Source organism: Xiphias gladius, chromosome 16 (genome assembly GCF_016859285.1).
Source record: "Xiphias gladius isolate SHS-SW01 ecotype Sanya breed wild chromosome 16, ASM1685928v1, whole genome shotgun sequence".
Taxonomy (NCBI): domain Eukaryota; kingdom Metazoa; phylum Chordata; class Actinopteri; order Istiophoriformes; family Xiphiidae; genus Xiphias; species Xiphias gladius.
Window position 1 is genome coordinate 17,885,784 of NC_053415.1, and position 19,871 is coordinate 17,905,654.

The window sequence follows — 19,871 nt, forward strand, 5'->3', positions numbered from 1 at the left end:
GCCATGCAACAAGCATGGATAAAAAAATCTGCCAGTGCAGCGCAAGTTTGTTTCCACTAAGTACTTGTCTATCTTCAAGCAAGACAAACTGACTCATTAACTGAAAGACGAACAACATTTCATACTAGAAAAAGAATGATTTTTTTTTTTTCTGCAGGTATATATTTTTTGGTATTTTAAGAAAAGGATAATTTTCAGTACTCAACTGTAGACAAAAATCCTTCAGTTTTTCTCTTTAACTGTCCTCAGATGATTTCACAGGTCTCTTGCACTCTCACTGACACACTGAAGATCACATCCTCTGTGACAGACATTTTTAATCATTGTCTTATAAATTCTGACGTAGATGTACAGATGCGCTGTACATAACACACACACGAAAAGTTTCCCAGTTCATACAGTAAAAATACTTTTTGTACAAAATAGCAAAACTTATTTCTGTTTTGTAAATATTAATAATAATAATAAAACATACAGGAAGACAAGACCCAGGAATCAATATGATTGTAATGTACGGTATGACCCATTCCATTTAGTAACCTCTTACAATAAATCTGCTTTTTTCAGATCAGCACCATGACTGACATCCAAACTTTTGATGGCACACACATACACACATGCATGCACACACACACACAAACACACACGTGTGCACACACAGACACAGGCACACAGAGTCACATTTACACCAACAGGATACAGGACTGAATGAGTTCAGGTAGGCGTGTGTGACGTGGATAGAAACAGAGGATCAGAGCAGGTCCTGTCTGCTGTGACCGAGGGGGAATAGGATCAAAGATGGCTGACAGCCCTAGAAGTGCACTGAAAGGCCGGGGTGTTTTATGATTGACAGGTCTGACCCGCCTCCTGCTGCAGCAACATCTCATCCTTGCGGAGCGGGAAAGTGTCGATGGTGGTGAATAATTCGGCCGCTGTGATCGGGAACGGGTAGCGTTGCTTGTCCATGCCCTGCTTGTCCACCAGCACCATTTGGAAAGACCTTTGTGGGATCTGGAGCAGTAACCTAGGAAACACACATCGGCTCAGTAAGCAGCTGTGGACTGTGAGTGAGTGAGTGAGTGAGTGAGTGAGTGAGTGAGTGAGTGTGTGTGTGTGTGTGTGTGTGTGTGTGTGTGTGTGTGTGTGTGTGTGTACCTGAGCTGCAGGGCCAGCACTGGGGGGAGCAGCCTGTGTCGAATTCGTCCAATCTGTGCCGGGTAAGTCCCAACCACCTCAATTACTGTCACGTGCCTCAGGTCCAGTCCACACTGAGCATGCTGTTCCCAGAAGAGAGACAGAAGGAGACCGACTGATCAATAAGTTTTACAGCTTTGTTATCGATTTCTATGCAGGCAAAACAAAAGTGAGCACAGCTCATAGCGCAGAAGATAAAAAACTCTGGTGAACCAAAGCTAACAGTATAAACAGCACTAGGGCTGTAACTAATGATTATTTCATGATTAATTAAAGTCGCCTTCCACCCGAAAATGTGTTTAGCTTATTGTGACTTCACTTGGATGTTTGACCTTCACTGTGCAGCATGATGTACAGTATGTGCAGAGTGTGATACCAGGGTATCTGCAGGTTGTGGAAAGTCTTAAAAAGCATTGCATTTACTTTCCTCAAAAGAAAGCCTTAGAAGGTATTAATAAATCCTAAATATAATCAAACACTGACTTGTACCTACTTCTAAAGTTTATGCTTTTTGATTTGTAACACACAGCATAGATAGGTAGATAGATAGGCTTTATTGTGTCCGAAGGGGAAATCTGTTTCCACAGAGCATGCATAGCATTAAAAAAAAAATCCTCTTTTCAAGTTATTGGTAACACTTTACTTGAAGCCCTCCTTTTATTCATTTATTTAGAAGCAGCACATGAACATTCAATAAATGGTTTACAACACATTATAATGTAGCTGAAAGCAGATTTGTGTTTATTATGTATTTGTTAGCTATAGCTCCTGATGTGGACACTCACAAATGGAGGATGCTGTATAAACTTGATGGATGTCAATATAGTAAAACTATTATTATATATAGTTACAATTAGTTATCTTATTTATTGAGTAAAAATACTGACAAACACTGTACATTAGTCGACGCTTAATTGTACTTTTAAAGTGTGTTATAAACCATTGATTAACTGTCTATAACTGATCCCAAAAAGATTTTTTTCTAAAAACAAGAGAAAATAAAATCTGCCACTGCAGCAAAATTATTTCAGACTGTTTACAGTAAAATTAGTATGAATGTATCTTAGAAAAAAAAATCTTATTGCAGTATTTTTTTGTTTTGTTTTGTTATGAGACATTTTTAGAATTAAATTAAACAGTCCAAAACCCAAAGTTACACAATTAACTTGATATAAAACAGAGAATATTTGACATTTCTGCCTGAAAAATGATTGGTTATCAAAATAGTTCCTGATTAGAGATGGCACAAACAACTCCCGATAACCAAACTACTGGAAAGATTGCAGGAGCAATCACTCAGGCTGTTCACAAACTGAGTGCCTTAAAATTGGTGTTTCTTTAAGCTGAAAACACAGCCATTTTGAAAGGTCGGGCATTTAAAGATAGCTCTGATTTGATAGTTTCTGATGAGCCGGGGGAACATCCAGCTCCAGAATAGCCCCATCAGAGCCAGTGTCACTATCATTTAATCATCGCCTTCAAATTTTCTGTTCCTCCAATTTATTTGACTCACTGCTTTCTCCCACTAAGCGAGAAAGAAACCCTAACACGCAAACACACTGTGGTCCTCCTCGTGAGGGGCATTAGAGAGTACACAAATCACAGGGGTATCGACCTCTATCGCTTCTTGACTCCTGCTCTTCCCTCCACCTCAGTCACCCCGCATACAACTCATGTTCTCTCTGTGCGTCGTGCCTCACCTGTAAGTTAGTCATCTGGAAGCGGTAATTATGATTGGCAGCCGTTGGGGCCGAGATAATGAGGAGCCGCCGCTTCTCATAGAACTGGTCCAGCAGTGCAGCAGCCGTCCGCACTCCCACGTTAATGTTCATGGCTGTGATGACATTGAATGTACAATTATAGCGACAATATACAAGGTATGACACACAGTGCAAGAGCAGGCGATTTTATAACAGCATAATATTACAGTGAGATGCTGCGTGATTTTATTATTTTTTTCTGTTCAGCAGAGGATATCAAATAAGAAACTCATGCACCATTGGCAGTGTATTCAACAGTGAACTGAACATGCACAACTGAGTCTGTTGAACAAGAGCTGCAGCACATTCTCTCACATCCACTACTACTACTACTACTACTTTTTCATGTCTCACACATGCAGAAATTCAATAGAGGGGCATCCAGTATTGATTTTTCTGATCGATGGATAGCAGAGGGGGCCGTTTTCTCGTCCACTGAGCTTTTCACAGGGAACCAGTGTAGCACAGGTTCCCTGTGTTTCCCTGTTCTGTTTGTTTCCACCGTAGCACAAGACAGTAGATGCAAATTTAAAATAACTAGGAGTCTAAGTAGCCCAATCAGACCCTCAAACCCACCCAGTTTGCACAGAAGTAGCTCGATTTTTTATTTCCGTTGGCAAAGATGGAGATTCTGTGGCTGGATACCAGTCCTAATGTGGTCCTCTGCTCATCTGTTTTATTAGAAAATTAGGCTAACCTTAATCTACGGTTACAAATATAAAAATTATCTCCACCAAATCCTTTCGACTATGATCAATGGTAAAAGTCTTCACTTAAGTGAACAGATGTACACATTTCAAGGCTGTTATCCCAGAGCTGACCAAATAATTATTTGAAAAGGAAAAAAAATATCAGTAATTGTATGTTGAGTGTATCGAACTCAGAGCCCAGACAATCTCAATGATACCAACTGTAGAAGAGGAGGGGCTGATTCACTGGAATATAGCCTAAATTTAGCCACCTGGCAACTCTGTGTGGAAAAAATATATATAAGATTGTCATTGATGTAAATACTTGGACAGAATACCAATGGGAAATCAATAACATAATTTAACCCAAAACAGTGTTAAAAATAAAACCAGAACTAATAGGAATCTGCTGGATGAAGTGTGGTGAACAATTTTCAAACTATCTGCAGGTTTTTTGGTCATATCCCAAGTTTTGGACCAAGGTTTTTCTTTTTATAAACAATGTTTTGGAGAGATCCTTGCAAATGATTCCCAAGGCTGTAAAACGGAAGGAATCCAGAAGATTGTAGACATTCATACTTATGGTTACAGCAAGGATGCACTTACAGAATGAAACTAAGGACAAAAACATCTGGAAAAAAATGGCACTCACTCATTAGAAATAATTTCTTTGGCCCATAAAACAGAAAAATGAATGTTAGTGTTGTGTCATAATGCAATTGTCAATGAATACTTTTTTTTAAAAATTAACCTCCTTCTTTTACTTTTTTTCTTTTTCTTTTGTTTGCTTCTGTTTGATTTTATTACCTCCATCAAGGAGGTTATGTTTTCACCCATGTCTGCTTGTTTGGTTTGTTAATTTGTCAGCAGGATTATGCAAAAACTACAGAACCGATATGCATCAAATCTGGTGGAGGTAAGAGGCATGAGCCAGGGAAGAACCCATTAAATTTTGGCACAGATCCTGTTAAAGGGCCGGATGTAAAAAAAAATGTTTTTCACTTTTCTTAACATGGCATTTTTCACTTTGGCAGAGGTATGTGCTCTACTGAGTGCCGTTCTAGTTTTATTCCTGTGTCTGCAATTCTACGTTCATTTTCACAAATTGCTATGAGAAATAAAAAATATTAGGTTTAAAAAAATTTTAGCTTGTGTGTGTCTGTTTTTGTGTATGTATGTGTTCATCCGCATGCAGTACGCACGTGTACAGGTTGTGTCTGTGCCAGACCAGGTGAGTCCGTATTGACACACTCTGGCAGCGCTGCCCTGCAGCTCGTAGCCTCCGGTGCAGGTGAACACACAGGTCGCACCGTAGTTGTCTCCATCACTGTCACACTTCATATAACCGTTGTCTGGGGGAAACAGTGGGCTGCAGCGGCGTACTAAACAGAGACGCACAGAAGACAATGTGAGGAAATATGTGAAGCAACAAGGTTGCATTAAAACAAAGGCATTAACACAACACAAATCTACACATTCCTAAATAGGTGGGATTTGGTTGGAAGAATAGAATTGTTTTTTCATCGCACTTCCACTGGAAAAATCAGGTTCAAAATTTCTTTATCACAGAGAAAGTAGTTGTGTCTTAATTCAGAGGCTGGATCTGTTAGAGTTTGTATGACTAGATCGAATATTGGATGAATCATAATTGGCTAAGACAACCTGGCTCAATCTCACAGGTGCTGACATTTGCAGGTGTCCTTGCCAGTTTGGTAAGTCAGGGAATATCATACTACCACTTTGTATTTACCAGGTACCAAAGCCTGGTGAATATATCACATGAAAAAAAAGACCTGCAGTATGATGGGGGCCAGACGTAAAATCCACTGAATCCACAAAAATCACAAAAATAGAAGTTATATGGAAATATTTTCCATTAACCTGCTTCACTTTTGGACAGTTGTTCATTTGGTTTATGTCATAAATTGTACTTTGAACCCAAAACGCTGACCTTGAAAATTTCTGACTCAACAAGCGGATGAAGGCCCACTAAGCTGCTACTGAGCACATGTGTTGCACTTGAAACAGAGGAAAATGTAAACCTATTGCTTTTAACCCTAAGGGACCTGTATCTCCGCCCAGAAGGGAGAAGAACGAATTCCTCCAAGAGTGGGTGGTCAGAGCTGACCAAGATCAACAGTGCCTTTCTCAAAACCTGTCTGTGATAGATATCTGCTAAAGAAAGCTGTTGCGTGCTAATCATCTTTGCCGGCTACTTTAACAATGTTGGACAATCGATTTTTGTTTTACACTGTATTCCCTTACCACGGAATCAAACAGAAGGTTAAAACGGACTCAGTAAAGCAATTTTAAAATAAAGCCATCAGTGTCTTGTCCACATTAAAAGAATTCAGTCTGCAAGTCCTTTTTGGAGATTGTGGATGTGTTGAGGTCAAAGTTCAAGTTCTTGTCAGTCACTGTTTCCAGGTACTTGTAGCACTCAACCATCTAAACAAATGAGCCCTTTATTATAGTTGGAAAATGTGACTGGGGGGTTTTCCTGGAGTCGATTGCCATATCTTTAGTTTTGTGCATTTTTATCTTGAGGAAGTCACACCACTCTACAAAGTTTTCCACAACTGGCCCATGATTGACCTCTCTATCCCGGAGCAAACTGGCAGTGTCATCTATGAATTTCAGGAGACGCCTGTCATCATAGTTACTCCTACACACCCCTGGGGTGAGCCTGTGGATGACAACCACTTCTGGGATGGAGCAGCGTTAGGCCTGACTGCCTGAAAAAGGCCTACATGTGAAAAATTCCAGTACCCATTTCACCATACCAGCATCAAGATTAAAAGTGGACAGTAGTTTACTGGCTTAAATGTGTGGTTAGATTGTAAAAAAGCTGAGGAGAAATCGATAAATAGAAGCCTTGCATGAATTTTTTTTCTCACCCTCAAGAAGCTTGTACAGATAATCAAGTAAAGCAGTAGTAGCATCATCCACCCCTCTATTAAACCAAATGCAAATTGCATTGGGTTGAGCAGGCCCTGAACCTAATCAGTCAAGGTTCGTTTGACCAATCGCTCAAAAGTCTTCATCAATACTGAGGTCAGAGCCACAGGTCTAAGGTCGTTGAGCTGTTTTGCGTATTTGTTCTTGGCCACGGGTACATCAATAAATCCCTGTGGCCAAGAACAAATACCCAAAATATCCTTGTAATTTTCCTGCAAAGAACTTCTTTTGTAATTTGGTACTAATTACAGTGAAAATATAGGATTTTCCATAAGAGAAAAGCTTCATTTAAACCAAAGTAAATGTTAATTTATTACTGATAATGTTATTCTCCATATAGTTGAACTTTACTCTTACCTGTAGACAATTATCACACTTTTCCACATTCAGCTGACCTGCTGTGCACTGACTAAAACATGCCTAGGTTATACTAGCAATTATTCTAATATACAGTAATTAGAAGTGTAACAATTGAACATAGTCTCTGTTCTTCCCATAAGTAGTACCAAATTAGTACTTTCCAGGAGACTTCTTGGAAATAACCACTAGGAATAAAGTGTTACCGAGACCCAGCTCCACACAGATTATCGAAAAGCGTCTACCTCTTACTCTGCTTTTAGAGGCTCACCTCGCACTCTGACAGTGAAGCGGCAGGATCCTTTGTTCCCCGCACGGTCAAATACGGTGTAGGACATCTTGTGGAGCCCCTCTGGGAAGTCTGACTTTGAAAGTTTCCCTTTCAGGGTAACACTGCAAAAGACAGTCTCAGTTTTAATCTTTCACTGTTTATCTCCCTGTTCAGAGTGGGATAACAGGCGGGACCCGGTGCACTGAAGCAAAACGGAAGAAAAAGCTCAAATGAATGAGACTTATGAGACTGACTCTGTAAGGATGCCATCTGCAGTGTCGACACCCTCTGGTGTGTCCCAGGTCACCCTCGCCGTCAGTTTTCCTGGTTCTGCCCACTTATCCTTAAGACTAGGACACTTGATTTTGGGGGGATCAATATCTACAGAGAAAGAAAATGTATGAAAACTTCAATAAAGGGAGGAAACAAATTTCTAAATGACATCACATGGTCCACATTTACATATACACACTGCATTACTACATGGTCCACAAATGGAGCATAGGAAATCTGGCCAGAGCAGAGAGTGTACCAATTGATCGTTCACTAATCCTCACCCTCCCTCATTGTTGCTACGCCTGTCAAGCTTTCTCACACACAGATTTACCACTAAAGTTTTTAGTAATTTTTGAAACAATGAGTCCTTGATTTCAGACAGAGGCAGACAAAATCAGGTTTCTCTCTTCTCCTTGCCATTTACGATCACAGTTGTTGCTAGCAGATATTATTAGCTACAGACACCAAGCTAATTAAGCTAACATTAGCTCCACGAGTTGGAATCGTCGTCTCCCACAGACTTTTTTATGTTTCCAGCTGACTCATTTCAAAGCGAGAGCCGTGTAAAAGAGTCCAAATGCGACACACGATACTGCGCTAAAAGACTGAGGCTAAAGCTGACAGGCCCCGTGCAAAATGTCAGCATCCCCTTCAGTTAATGTAAGAGACAGGGACATACAGAAACAGCTTGTTCTTCTATTGTAGTGCTGCGATAGTTAATCCTAATAATACTCAAAATACTAAGGAAAAAAAACTGGAGGAAGGGTTTAGTGAACAGTCAATTGCGGATTGGACCTTAAACAAATAATAAATTAATAAAATTAATAAACATGAAAGTGACCACAACGTCTTAGCTGTCAACAAAAAACAGCTCTCAATTGTAACACCATTTACCAACAAAAACACCAGGACATCAAGAATACAAGGTCAAATTATAAAGACAGACAGAGATGCCAAGAGACAGGCTGATGTGAAAAGTCTAAAGTATTAAAAGAGATTTGGCCTAAGACTTGGTTTCAGTAGTCAAAGCACATTTATAAGATGGCTCCCAAAAAAAGTGCATCATTGCTCTGAGGAAACATGAGGTTGAGTCTTGAAAATGTCCTTACGAACAGACGCAGGAAACTCAATGTCATTTCACAAACAACATTGGTGAGGACATGCTGGCTGTGATGCAGTGGGATTTGAAGCAGCGTGTGTGCTGCGATTGTTCACTGTTGCCAAGGTCGCAGGACTATTAAGCCATTTAAATAATCACCCAAGTGCAGGCCTTATGGCTCAGTTTTTCACCAAAAACAGAACAATTTTCAGCCTCAGTAATCAGGCTGCAAAGAAGTGAAAAGCATTTATCATTTTCTAGAGACGTGAGACAAGTCACAGTATGTGTTTGTATATAAGTTTGTGTGTGTGTGTACGTGTACATATCTGAAGGCCTGATTCCTAACATCAATAATATAACTTTTGTATTATGAGGAATAGTGCTCTCGACTTTTATACAGTACTCTGCAGCTGACATTGTGCTTTAATCAAGTAATTAAACCAGTCTCTTTCAATAGTAGGTTTTTCCATTGCAGCTCCCTAGTCTGCAGGCTCCAAAACTCTGTGGGAGACTAAATCGTTCTCAAAAGAACAACACACACAGTCTTACCGACACAGGTGGGAACACCAGCGCTCCACACCTTGGTGTGCTGGCAGGTTGCCGTCTTTTGGCCCTTCAGACTGAATCCAGGGGAGCAGAAGAACTCACAGCGAGAGTTGAAGTAGGAGCCGTCCGAACACTTAAGGCCACCGTTAACAGGCATGTTCAGCTTGGGACAGAGGATCTCTGTCAGAGGAGAAAGTCTTTACATCCAAACACTAGATCTTCCATCCACCAGAGCCAAAGAAAAACAAAAACAGAAAAATGGCACAAAAAAAAACAAACAAAAAGAGCTAGACAGTGGTCACATTATTACGTATTAAACTATGACAGTCACAATCCTTGCATAAAAAAAGATCCAGGAAAGTCAATGTTACTTCACAGTCATTTTTTGAGGTTCGGAGTCCAAATCTTTGTCCAGACCACTTAAAATGATCACCAAGTCTTGTTGAACTTTTCACCAGGGCAAGTTCTATCATAGTGAGTTTTCTCTGGATAGAGTGAGGAACTCATTTTGACCTGTTTATAACTGTTGACGCTGTTTATAATCATGCAAATAAGTCGATTTCCGGTTCTTCAAGATACGTCTTTTGTCTGTGACTGTCCCAAACATATGGGATTTTTGTACAACCAAAGGCAGAATCAGAGCGTCTTCAGAGCAACCAACAAGAAACAATTTGTAATCCAATGTGTGTGTGTGTGTGTGTGTGTGTGTGTGTGTGTGTGTGTGTGTGTGCGTGCGGGTGGATGTTAGTTCCCACCTCGGCAGGCGTAGTTAGAGGACCAGTGTTTGCTGGCCATACACACCACTTCCGGACTCTGGGCCTCGTACCCCTGCTTACAGCGGATTTTACAGCGTGTCCCCATCACATTCTTGTAGTTCTCTCCTCTGGGTGTGCGACAGCTCACATCACCATGTTTCACCTTAATGGGTGCGCACCATGGGGACCCTAAAAATGGAGGATAAAAGCAAAGACAATCAACTTTTCTCCACCAGCAATCAAGGCAATTATATTATTTTGATACTTGTGACCTTAAACTCAACAACACAAAATTGGAGAGAGGGTTGGTAGTATCAGTATCCAATATAAGCACAATAAATTCTTACCTGAAGACTATAAAGGCTAAGAAAGACTTCCATATACTGTAAGTGTGAAAATGTGAAAACCCACCCATCATCTGAGTTCAGACAGATACGGCGGATTTCTGATTACCTTATCTGCGACTTCCATTAATCCAACAGTGTCTCATGAGGCAAAGGAGATAGCCTCACTTGAGGATAGGACAGATAATCATGTGTAGAGAGTGTGTTAGTGTGTGACAGAGGGAGAAAATCTCCGCATAGATAAAGTCTGTGTTGAGAGTGCAGCTATTTTTTGAAAATTATGATGCTGATTAGACCGACCACAGATGTATCAGTTTTATTTTAGAACAACAGAGTCCTAATAACATGAATTAATTTATGTTTCCATCCACCACTGTTATGCGAATATTGTGAGTTGGGTTAATTTATTAACTTGAGGAAAGTCGCGGTCTCCTCATCGATGCACACAGACCTAATGTTTCTATGTACCTCGGTTTTTCATCTCTCCAGTGGAGCGGAAGCTACAGTGGAAACATGCTTCATACAGGTCGTGATTTGCGGCTCACTCTGTTTCTATTGCACTTTGTTGCGTTTTGTCATTATTGATACACCAGCTGTTCACCAACTCAGCCAAGCATAAACCTTTTTTTTGCGATATTTGGCTAGGTCAAAAGTTGAAAAAAATCCACCTCTAAAGCATATTGATTAACATGCTGTATCTTATTTGTTCAATCCATGTAAAAGCCTAAGAGTAAAAATGACAAAATGCCATTTTATGGGGGGATTACGTTATGGACTTCTTCTCGGCCAGCAACCAGCGGAGACTCCCAACCAAGAAATAGTTCAGCACATAATCCCTTGAGCTAGCAAAAAAAACAAAAAAAAACTATTCCTAAAATGTCAAACTATTCCTTTAAGACCTATCAGAAAACTTCAACTTGTCTCCTCCCATTGTGGATACTTCTGCCCATCTCTTCAGTGCTTGTGTAAGAATTCCTTGTTTGATGCCAAGTTTGAGGGGCCACAAGGTTCTTTTCCAATACATGGAAATCAAAATCTGTATTTCCTGCTGGCTCAGGACAGACACTCAACCATGTGGACCAACACATACGCAAACACATACTGTATGCGCACACTTGGAGAGAAGAATACACACAAGCTTAGGCTAATTTCCAGCTTGAATAAAAATTAGTACTCATTACACAGCAAGCCTCCTTTGCTCCTTCTCTCTCTGCAAGTGTGTGCATTGGCAAAGTCCCCAGAGCCACTGAGTAAGAGAAAATAATACTACAATTGAGCTTTTACACAAGGGTAGAGTTTAGTTTGGCCTTGGATGATAATGTTCCGTGTTTAACTGACCTCGAATTTAAAGGTGGAGGCTACTTTGACGTAACTCAGTCAGTGTCAAAATCAGTTTACCAAACTGGCTGAACTACCTGGCATTAAATTATGGCTCTTTCAGGACACAGTGAAATGAAAAATACAGTTTTTCTAATTTTAATGCTGTGTCCCTGTGTGTTGTTACCATGAATATTATTTAAAAATCCCTCTCTTTTCTCTTCCTTTATAAGATTAAATTATTTTCGATGACACATCTTGAACATAAATTAATCCAATCAAAAGTTACTTAAGGCAACTAGTTAGTTAGTTAGTTAACAACTAGAGCAGTAATGTCAGAGTATGAGTGTATGGATCTGAGCCACCAAAAAATGAGTATGGTCGAGCTCAAATTTATAGATTTCTCCTTTATTTCTTTTCTCCTGATCTAACAACGCTAGTGAGGGAGGTGTGGGTGGAGGCTAACAGTCCTTTATAGCTCCGTATATCACTACAGCACTACAGCCACGGCCACGTTTGAGCAATCAAATCAATCCTGAAGGATTGTTTTTAAATCCCCCAAATCCCTCTGAAATATTTCACATTTCAGAGGATGAAGGTGCTATAAACTAACTGCCATTTCTCTGTGACGTTAAGACCAGAGGAACTCAGTTAACTCTCAAAGAGCGGTTGGTCTCTGAGTAAATTTTCAGAATGTATGTACTGTATGTATGCATGTGCGTTTTGGTAGTGTCAAACAGAGCATGCAGTCACCTTTATATCTACGAGAATACCAGTCCTCATCGTCTCCGTAGGTGTACTGTCCTGATCCTGGGGATGAAAGAGAAGAAGAAAAAGCAACTAATACGACGAAAAGAGGAGCTGCATCCAAGATGTTAGGCAATGTTTGAAAGCATTGTCCTGGGCTGACCTGTGGTCCTTTTTTTTTTTTTTTTTTTTTAACAGAAAAACAGCACCAAGAACAGGCTCGAAAAAATTGCTTAACTTTTCATTTGAACCAGACTCCAGGGGGGTGATCTGGATCTTTTGGACAGGACACATGGAGAAAGCACAGTCCTCAAAAGATCCACTTTTCCAGCTGGTTTGGAAAATTGTTTAACACAAAGATTAACTCTGTGACCCCATATGGCATTTGGTAGAAATGCCATATGATGAAATGAAAGGAGTATTATTATTTTTGAAACTTTTTGTTTCAAAAATGCTCCCAAAGATCATACTTACCATAGACAGCAAGCCATTTTGAGTCACCTTTAACAGTGAACACATTTCTCAGATAGAGCAAAAGACATTCAGACAATAAAACAGCAGCATTCAAGAACTGAAATGCTTCTCAGTGGTGGATGCAGAGCTGGTGGAGGACACAGCAGGTTTGGCACTGGTGAAAGACAAATGTGAGGGGAATTGTGATGAGCAAGGAGGATTATTTTAGGAAAGAGGAAGAAGGGATGGGCAGAGCAGGTCAGGAAGTAATAAAACCAGAGGGGAAAGAGGAAATAGGTGATGAAGGGGTTAAAGTAAGGGGAATGGGCGTTCAACCTTGGCCCCGGGATGTTATGAACCCTGGTGTGAATGTGTTCTCTGTTCAGGATCCACAAGGGAGGAGTGTTCAACGTCCTCCAGCCACATGTTGGTCAATGAGCCTGATACTGTGAGCACATCTCCCGTCCAATTCCCCATTCCTCATCATGGCTGTCAGTTTAATAAAAGCTGTGTGGACAAAAATGCTGCAAGTCATGTAACACACACACACACACACACACACACACACACACACACACGCACACACACACACACACACACACACACACACACACACACACACACACACACAACAAGCTTTGAGGTTTTAGCAGTCAGATCACACAGCATGGATTGTACAGAGTACACCCACATACTGAGTGAGACAAATTTAGTTGTCCGATGGGAAAACTTTAGTGTCTGCTTCTTTATGGGGAAAAGGAAGGAGGCAGAGAAAGGTATAGAAAACTAATTACAGGTGTGTTTTTGTATGTGTGTGTGTGTGTGTGTCTGTGTGTTTGTGTGTGTGTGTGTGTGTGTGTGTGGGTGTGTGTATGTGTGTGTGTGTGTCCTCTTCAAAATGAACATTAGTTATTATCAGTTGTGTAACAATTTGCAGCAAAGCAAACAGTATATAACAATTTACACCATGAGCAAAGGGAGGCTACTTGTTTCTGACTGGCTGGTAGGTGTGACCATAAACAATGACTTAGTTATTCTCTCTTCTCCAAATGCAAATAACCTCACGGAAATTAGTCTTAAAATTGTAATCCATAGGATTTCCATGAAACTTACTATTTATATTTTAATGAGTGAGAAAAATGCCCCTCACTACTTCGCAGAGCCGCAGGTGTCATCTTCAAATGTCTTGTTTTATCCGACCAACAGTCCAAAACCCAAAGATATTCAGTTTACTATGATATATGACAAGGAAAAGCACCAAAGTAACTGAAATAATTAACTGATAATTAAAACGATTGATTGATATCTCATTTCAAATCCAAATGTATTGACATTCTGCAATTACCCCTCTGTATGGACGTTTTAAGTTAGTGGTAACGCAAACCCCACATTTTATCCTGCTGCTGCTTCACTTTAAAACTGTTTATTGGGCCAAAAACAGCTTGACTTCTATTGTGAAGCAATCACAGGAAACGCAATGACCTTGTCACTGAAGTTAGTGCTGACTGTGACTGTTCATCACAAACGTGTCTACAAAACAAGAATAGTCATTTTTGGCGTTACTTTGCGAGCGGATGAGTTTTAAATACTTCAGGAAGTGATGATCATTGCTTCGGTCACAGACAAGAAAATTGACACACCTGTACCACCACCAGGGAACAGTAACAGCACTAGCAGTTTGTAGCTACAGTTACCTCGCACGGTAAAAACTGCTGCAGTTTTGAACACTAGCACCACCTGCAGTCAATGGGTGTTGCAGCTGAAGTTTCTTGTGTTTTTAAAGTTTTATTTTTTTAATGCTTGTTTCACATGTCAGGTTATATATTTTTTTATGATTAATTATTGTTATTATTATTACTATATATTATTAATATTATATTACTGTACATATATAGTTCTTAACAGCCTAGGAAAACAGCCGTGTAACAACCATTTGACTTGATCAGACTGTATAACCTGACAAACTTAGGCACTGAATCATAAACAAAATACACAGAAAATGAGAATCACTCCCAGCACAGGCACGAGATACATAAACCCCCCTTCTGACATATAATCAATATCTCTCCAGCAACAGGAGAAAAGGGTCAAAAACTAAATTAAAATAAAATCCCTAATAAAAATGGTCCATCATTTTGTCACTCTAGCCTCCAGCAGGTATCAAACGCTCACACAGAAATACAATTTAACCTGTGTTGCAAGTCAAGTTTCCTTTGACCTAGCACTTCCACTGTAGATGCACCATGAGCCGGATGACTGAGAGGAAGACTGAGACAATTCAGCAAAGCAAAGGCGAACTTTCAATGATGATCAATCTGAGCTGAAGCTAACTAATACAAAAAAGATACGTAAACAATAACACAAAACAGAACGTAAGACAGGTCCAAAGGAAGGATTTAGCCAACGTTTATTGTTAATTGTCTTGAAACGTTTTCTTTTGGCCTCTGAATCCCTATTCTTTTGGTTAGGACTTCTTCCCTCTCCAAAATAACCAGGAGGACATATGTGCAGTGTGAACTCTCTTAACCTCACAGTATTTCGCAGAAAATGTGCTTGATTAAACAAAACTCTTTCCTTCGGTGGTGTGTGAAGTCGTTTTTGTGTAAAAGGTCTATGACACGAGCCTGCGGAAATGGATGAACTGGCTATATCCACTCTTCCCTGATACATCCTTAATGCTTTCATCTGCCGGTCTAAACGGTTACTGCTGTTACTTGTCTTGCCTGTAGGTGGTGCAGGTTCGACCGGACTGAAACTGCTTGCACTGCAGCTCTGCAGTTGGATTAAATTGGCTTGAACCTGATTTGTCCTTGTTGATAAAAGCGTTCCGGATTCAAACATGTCCAAGGCGAGAATATGCGATCCGAGACTATTCTTCACTCGTATCTAATAAATCTGTCAACATGATGAGGTGAGATCAGCAGCCAGCATCATCTTCCTGTTCAATTATCCTACTTCAAAAGAGTTCTCAGCGAGGAAGATGTCAAAATGTTAATGGTGCAGGCAGCATAAAACCTCTGGGAGTGAATAAGCTTTACATTACAGAGCCTGATATTCCAATTAGCTTTTCTCTGCAGGCCTGTAATACAAACTGTCATTATGTGGAAGCCCACGTCCTGTAAATGTTGAAGTATGGCCACAGGCTAACAGAGCAGAAAAGAGCAGAAAATAAAGTGGAAGGTCATTTTTTTTCTGATCTATTTTTTCGCTCAATTCAACACACTGTGTTTAGGGTTATATAATTTCTTTTGTAGCACTAATGCTCTCTGTGCCAGTTACACTCTGTACCAACACGTCTGTTGCTGCTTTCTTAATCAGATAAAGTGTCTGTGACCCAGAGGAACAAACTCCTGCTTTGGTTCTCCATCAGCACTTTACAATAGGTACACACATTCAAGAGTAGTTTCAGTAACAGACCCATATTTTACCCCAATATATTGTATTACTGGGAAAAATTAGTTCTTAACCAATCATATAGCTATATATTAATCGTATGTCATATACTTTATCTATTTGTACACTTACACGCATTTATCTATTTATACTTTATCTATTTACCTGGCTAACATCTAGTGTGGCTGTTTTACAATATTTATACGCAAACATTTCATTCATAATTAATGTTTAATGTGAGAGTTCTGCTCCCTATTGTCTGTGTCATCCATGAAATAATGGTACATTTCCAGTAAAGGCTCAAGCAGCTACTTCACAGTTCGGTAGGATGATGCACAAATGTCACCTGAGAGACATAAAAATGAATAGTAGTTGATAGCAGCAGAGATAATTGGGAATGACTCAACTACAAAGTGTTCAGGATGTAGCCTCGCAGTTAGAAACACATAACACAGGGTCGTAGCAATAAAGCCTGTATCGGTCTCTACTTAAAGCTGCACTAATACAATTTTTTTTTTTTTTTTTATGAACAAGATCAAGATCAAATGACTAATGTGATAGGGGCCGCTCAGAGAGACTAACACACAGAGAATTATCAAGCGGCCCTGCAGTTTCCCTCCCCTTTAATAACGGAGTAATTTAGGGTTCTTTAGCTTGTTGTTACGGCTTCCCGGCTTGCGACGTTGCCCCTACCAGCCTTGTTTTTCACTGCTGCAGGGAGCTGTTTTCATTGACAATGTGAAAACATGGAAACGACACATAGCTGCCCAAGAAACTTTCACAAGCCAAGCTTTTGAACCCTTGTTAAAAGAGCCTTATCTGTCACACAGTTCGTTAAATATTGACGTAAACCTATTCAAATTAAAGTTAAGACTTGGCGCTTTAATGTGGCATCTATAATTTAATTTCAAATGGAAAGTGCTGAAGCACAGAGAAACATGAACAAAAAATGTGTAACTTTGCAATATTTTTGGTTTGGACTGCATAGTCATCAGAAACAAAACTCCAAATGAATTATAATGTTACTATAATGCTGCTGGATGTAGAGATGCACGACTGTTTGCGAACACGTTCGTCAAATCAATTGTATAAGGTGATAATATGTCGATTTTGTGTTCACAGCTCGTTCTGCTGCTGCCAATTAATGCCGTTTTAATATTCCTGCTCTATCTGCTATATACTGTCAACCACATTCTACTACTAGTGTGCTGCATGTTCTAGTCTTCTCTTCAGTCTTTGTGCATGTAACCGAGAAACCAAGTGTAAATAATGGGTAATGTGAGGTATAACTACTGGGTGTTTTTCGTTCAGTTCATTTATACGGTATCAACCGTATGTTTAGATGCAATTTACAATTATACGGTTCTGTATGTATTTGTATGGGCCCTGACAGTTTCTGATGGCCTAATTACATTGTGGGACCAAGGGATGGGAAAGTTGACGAGAGGGTCCACCACTCTGGTTCGTACAGAAATATCGCAACAACTATTGGATGTATGGTCATGAAATTTCATTCAGACATACACGATTCGCAGATCTTGTTACGTCCTCCTTTAAACCACATAAAAGCATCTTTGGTGACTCTTGAGGAGCGGAAGTTGCCCGTCTTTTCTGACTAGACATGCTGTAGCAATTGTCAGCCAGTACCTCCTTTGTAGCTATTGATTAATGAACAGTAGCTCCTAATTTATTCCTTTGGCAGTCCTTTGTAATTATTTGGGATTTACGTCATCAGAAAGTGTTTCATTTTTTTCTGGAAAATACACAACTGTAGAGTGACTGTTCTGCAGGGATAGCGCTCTCTGGCATTTCCCCAAGTTACTCCGTGTGTGTGGAGGATCTCTCTGCCTCTGACCCACATCAGTACAAGAGCCATCATGGAAAATATGATCAGGCTTTTACAAATACTTGCTGCAGACTCGCTCTTTTTTATTTTTATTTATGTCTCAAACATTTCCCACTCTGTATCAGGCATGCACACACAACTGATAAACGGGCAAATTGACCCCCAGAACAAACACAAACATACCCCTGTAACATAAACTCCTCATAAACACATACACACACACACACACACACACACACACACACACACACACACACACACACACACACACACACACACACACACACACACACACACACACACACACACACACACACACACACACACACAAGTAAAGACCAGAGTCCTGACTCTCAGCTCCACAAGCAGTTTTTAGTTTGTCAGTTTAATCTGCTCGTCAGCCTGTGTTCATGTTTCAGCCTGTATGATCATACGGCAGTGGTTAGCCACTCTCAAACCACCTACAGGCACATAGCCATGACACACACACACAAACACACACACACACACACACACACACACACACGCACACACACACACACACACACAATACTCCTCCATCCAAACTTGAGCTTTGAAGTCATTTCAGCTCCTCACTGCGGGCGACAGGCTCTGCTCTGTCTGGCTCCATCTCTCTCTGTATAGTCTGTGTGTTTTGTTGTGTTGGATGATTCACTTACCATCATGGTCATTATTGATCATGGTTATTTTTTTAGACCAATAATTTCATCTACAAAAAGTGAGAAAATATTGAAAATGTCCATCGCATTCCCCCAGTCTTAGGAAATGTCATTAAATGTCTCGTATTAGCCAACTAACAGTCCAAAACCTAAAGACATCCAGTCACAATGACACAAAACAAAGAAAAGACCGATGGAACCTGAGAACATCTGGGATGTTTGCAAGGGGAAAAAAACGACTTAGGCGATTAATCGATTGTCGAAATGAATAGTTGGCAATTCATTTATTTTTTCAATGACTCATCTCTACTCATTGTTTGACTGACTAGTACTGACTGTTGTTACTTCAGTGCGAGTGTGTGAGAGAGTCCTTCTGTGTTTACTCAACACCAGGGCAGAAAGTCATCAGTAAAGTACAGTAAATACTTCCAGACTGAGCCACAGCCACAGGATGTGAGAGTCCTTTCCAGTAGTTTCAATTCATACGACCGGTGAATGGGTCGCTCTTAGTCAAAGCATTATAAGAGCATGGCGAGGGAAATGGAAAAATCGAAATTTACAGTGCACTGCAGCTGCAGGGCTTTCGTTAGTGCCACAGACTGAGCTCTGTGCAGAGAAAAGTCCCCCAGATGCACACTGCACTCCCCCCGCTCCCCACCCCCTCCACGTAAACACAAACGCGGTTCACCAAAACCAAGCGATGAGGATAAGTAGCCTCGAACACATGTCCGCGCAAATGTGAAACAAAAACCTACCCCCCAGCACAAATCTTTTTCATCTAAATCCAGCCCCAGACCAGTGATATGACACTTTATCCAAAGGAGAGTGTAAAGGTGAGCTGCGTGACTGATCAGTCCCAGCGGGGTTAATAATGTCACAGTGGCGAATGAGGGCCTCCGTCGGCTCCTTACCTTCATACCCGGAGCAGAAGCTGAGCTGGACGAACAGGAGCACCAGCAGCCACATGTCCATATTGAGGCGGACGCTCTTCAGCATGTGAAGGGGAGCCTGCAGGAAAACTTCCAGCGCATTCCTGCCTCCAAAGGCCCGCCTCTTGCTCCAGAAACAAGGGAGGATTCGCCCAGCACGGTCTCCGCAAGAGAACTCAACCCACTCACCTGATATACTGTGTTCCTGTACTTAAGCGGTTCTGTTTACAGGTACTTGTAGTTTACCTGAGTATCCA

General features: G+C 40.5%; 1 protein-coding gene across 2 annotated transcripts; it reads right to left on the reverse strand.

Annotated features, from left to right (window-relative positions):
• Positions 1-264: 264 nt before the first annotated feature.
• srpx (sushi-repeat containing protein X-linked) lies at positions 265-19,790 on the reverse strand. Of its 2 annotated transcripts, XM_040149218.1 has the most exons (10): positions 19,597-19,789; positions 12,320-12,376; positions 9,906-10,094; positions 9,154-9,330; positions 7,484-7,610; positions 7,230-7,351; positions 4,846-5,025; positions 2,895-3,028; positions 1,156-1,277; positions 267-1,024 (listed from the first exon to the last, which is right to left on the reverse strand). In XM_040149218.1, exons 1-10 carry the CDS (start codon positions 19,679-19,681, stop codon positions 841-843), a joined length of 1,377 nt encoding a protein of 458 aa, XP_040005152.1. In that variant the 5' UTR covers positions 19,682-19,789; the 3' UTR covers positions 267-840. The 2 variants fall into 2 exon arrangements, with proteins under 2 accessions (XP_040005153.1, XP_040005152.1); XM_040149219.1 differs by lacking the exon at positions 12,320-12,376 and having other exon boundaries at positions 265-1,024; positions 19,597-19,790.
• Between the last annotated feature and the right edge of the window lie 81 nt (positions 19,791-19,871).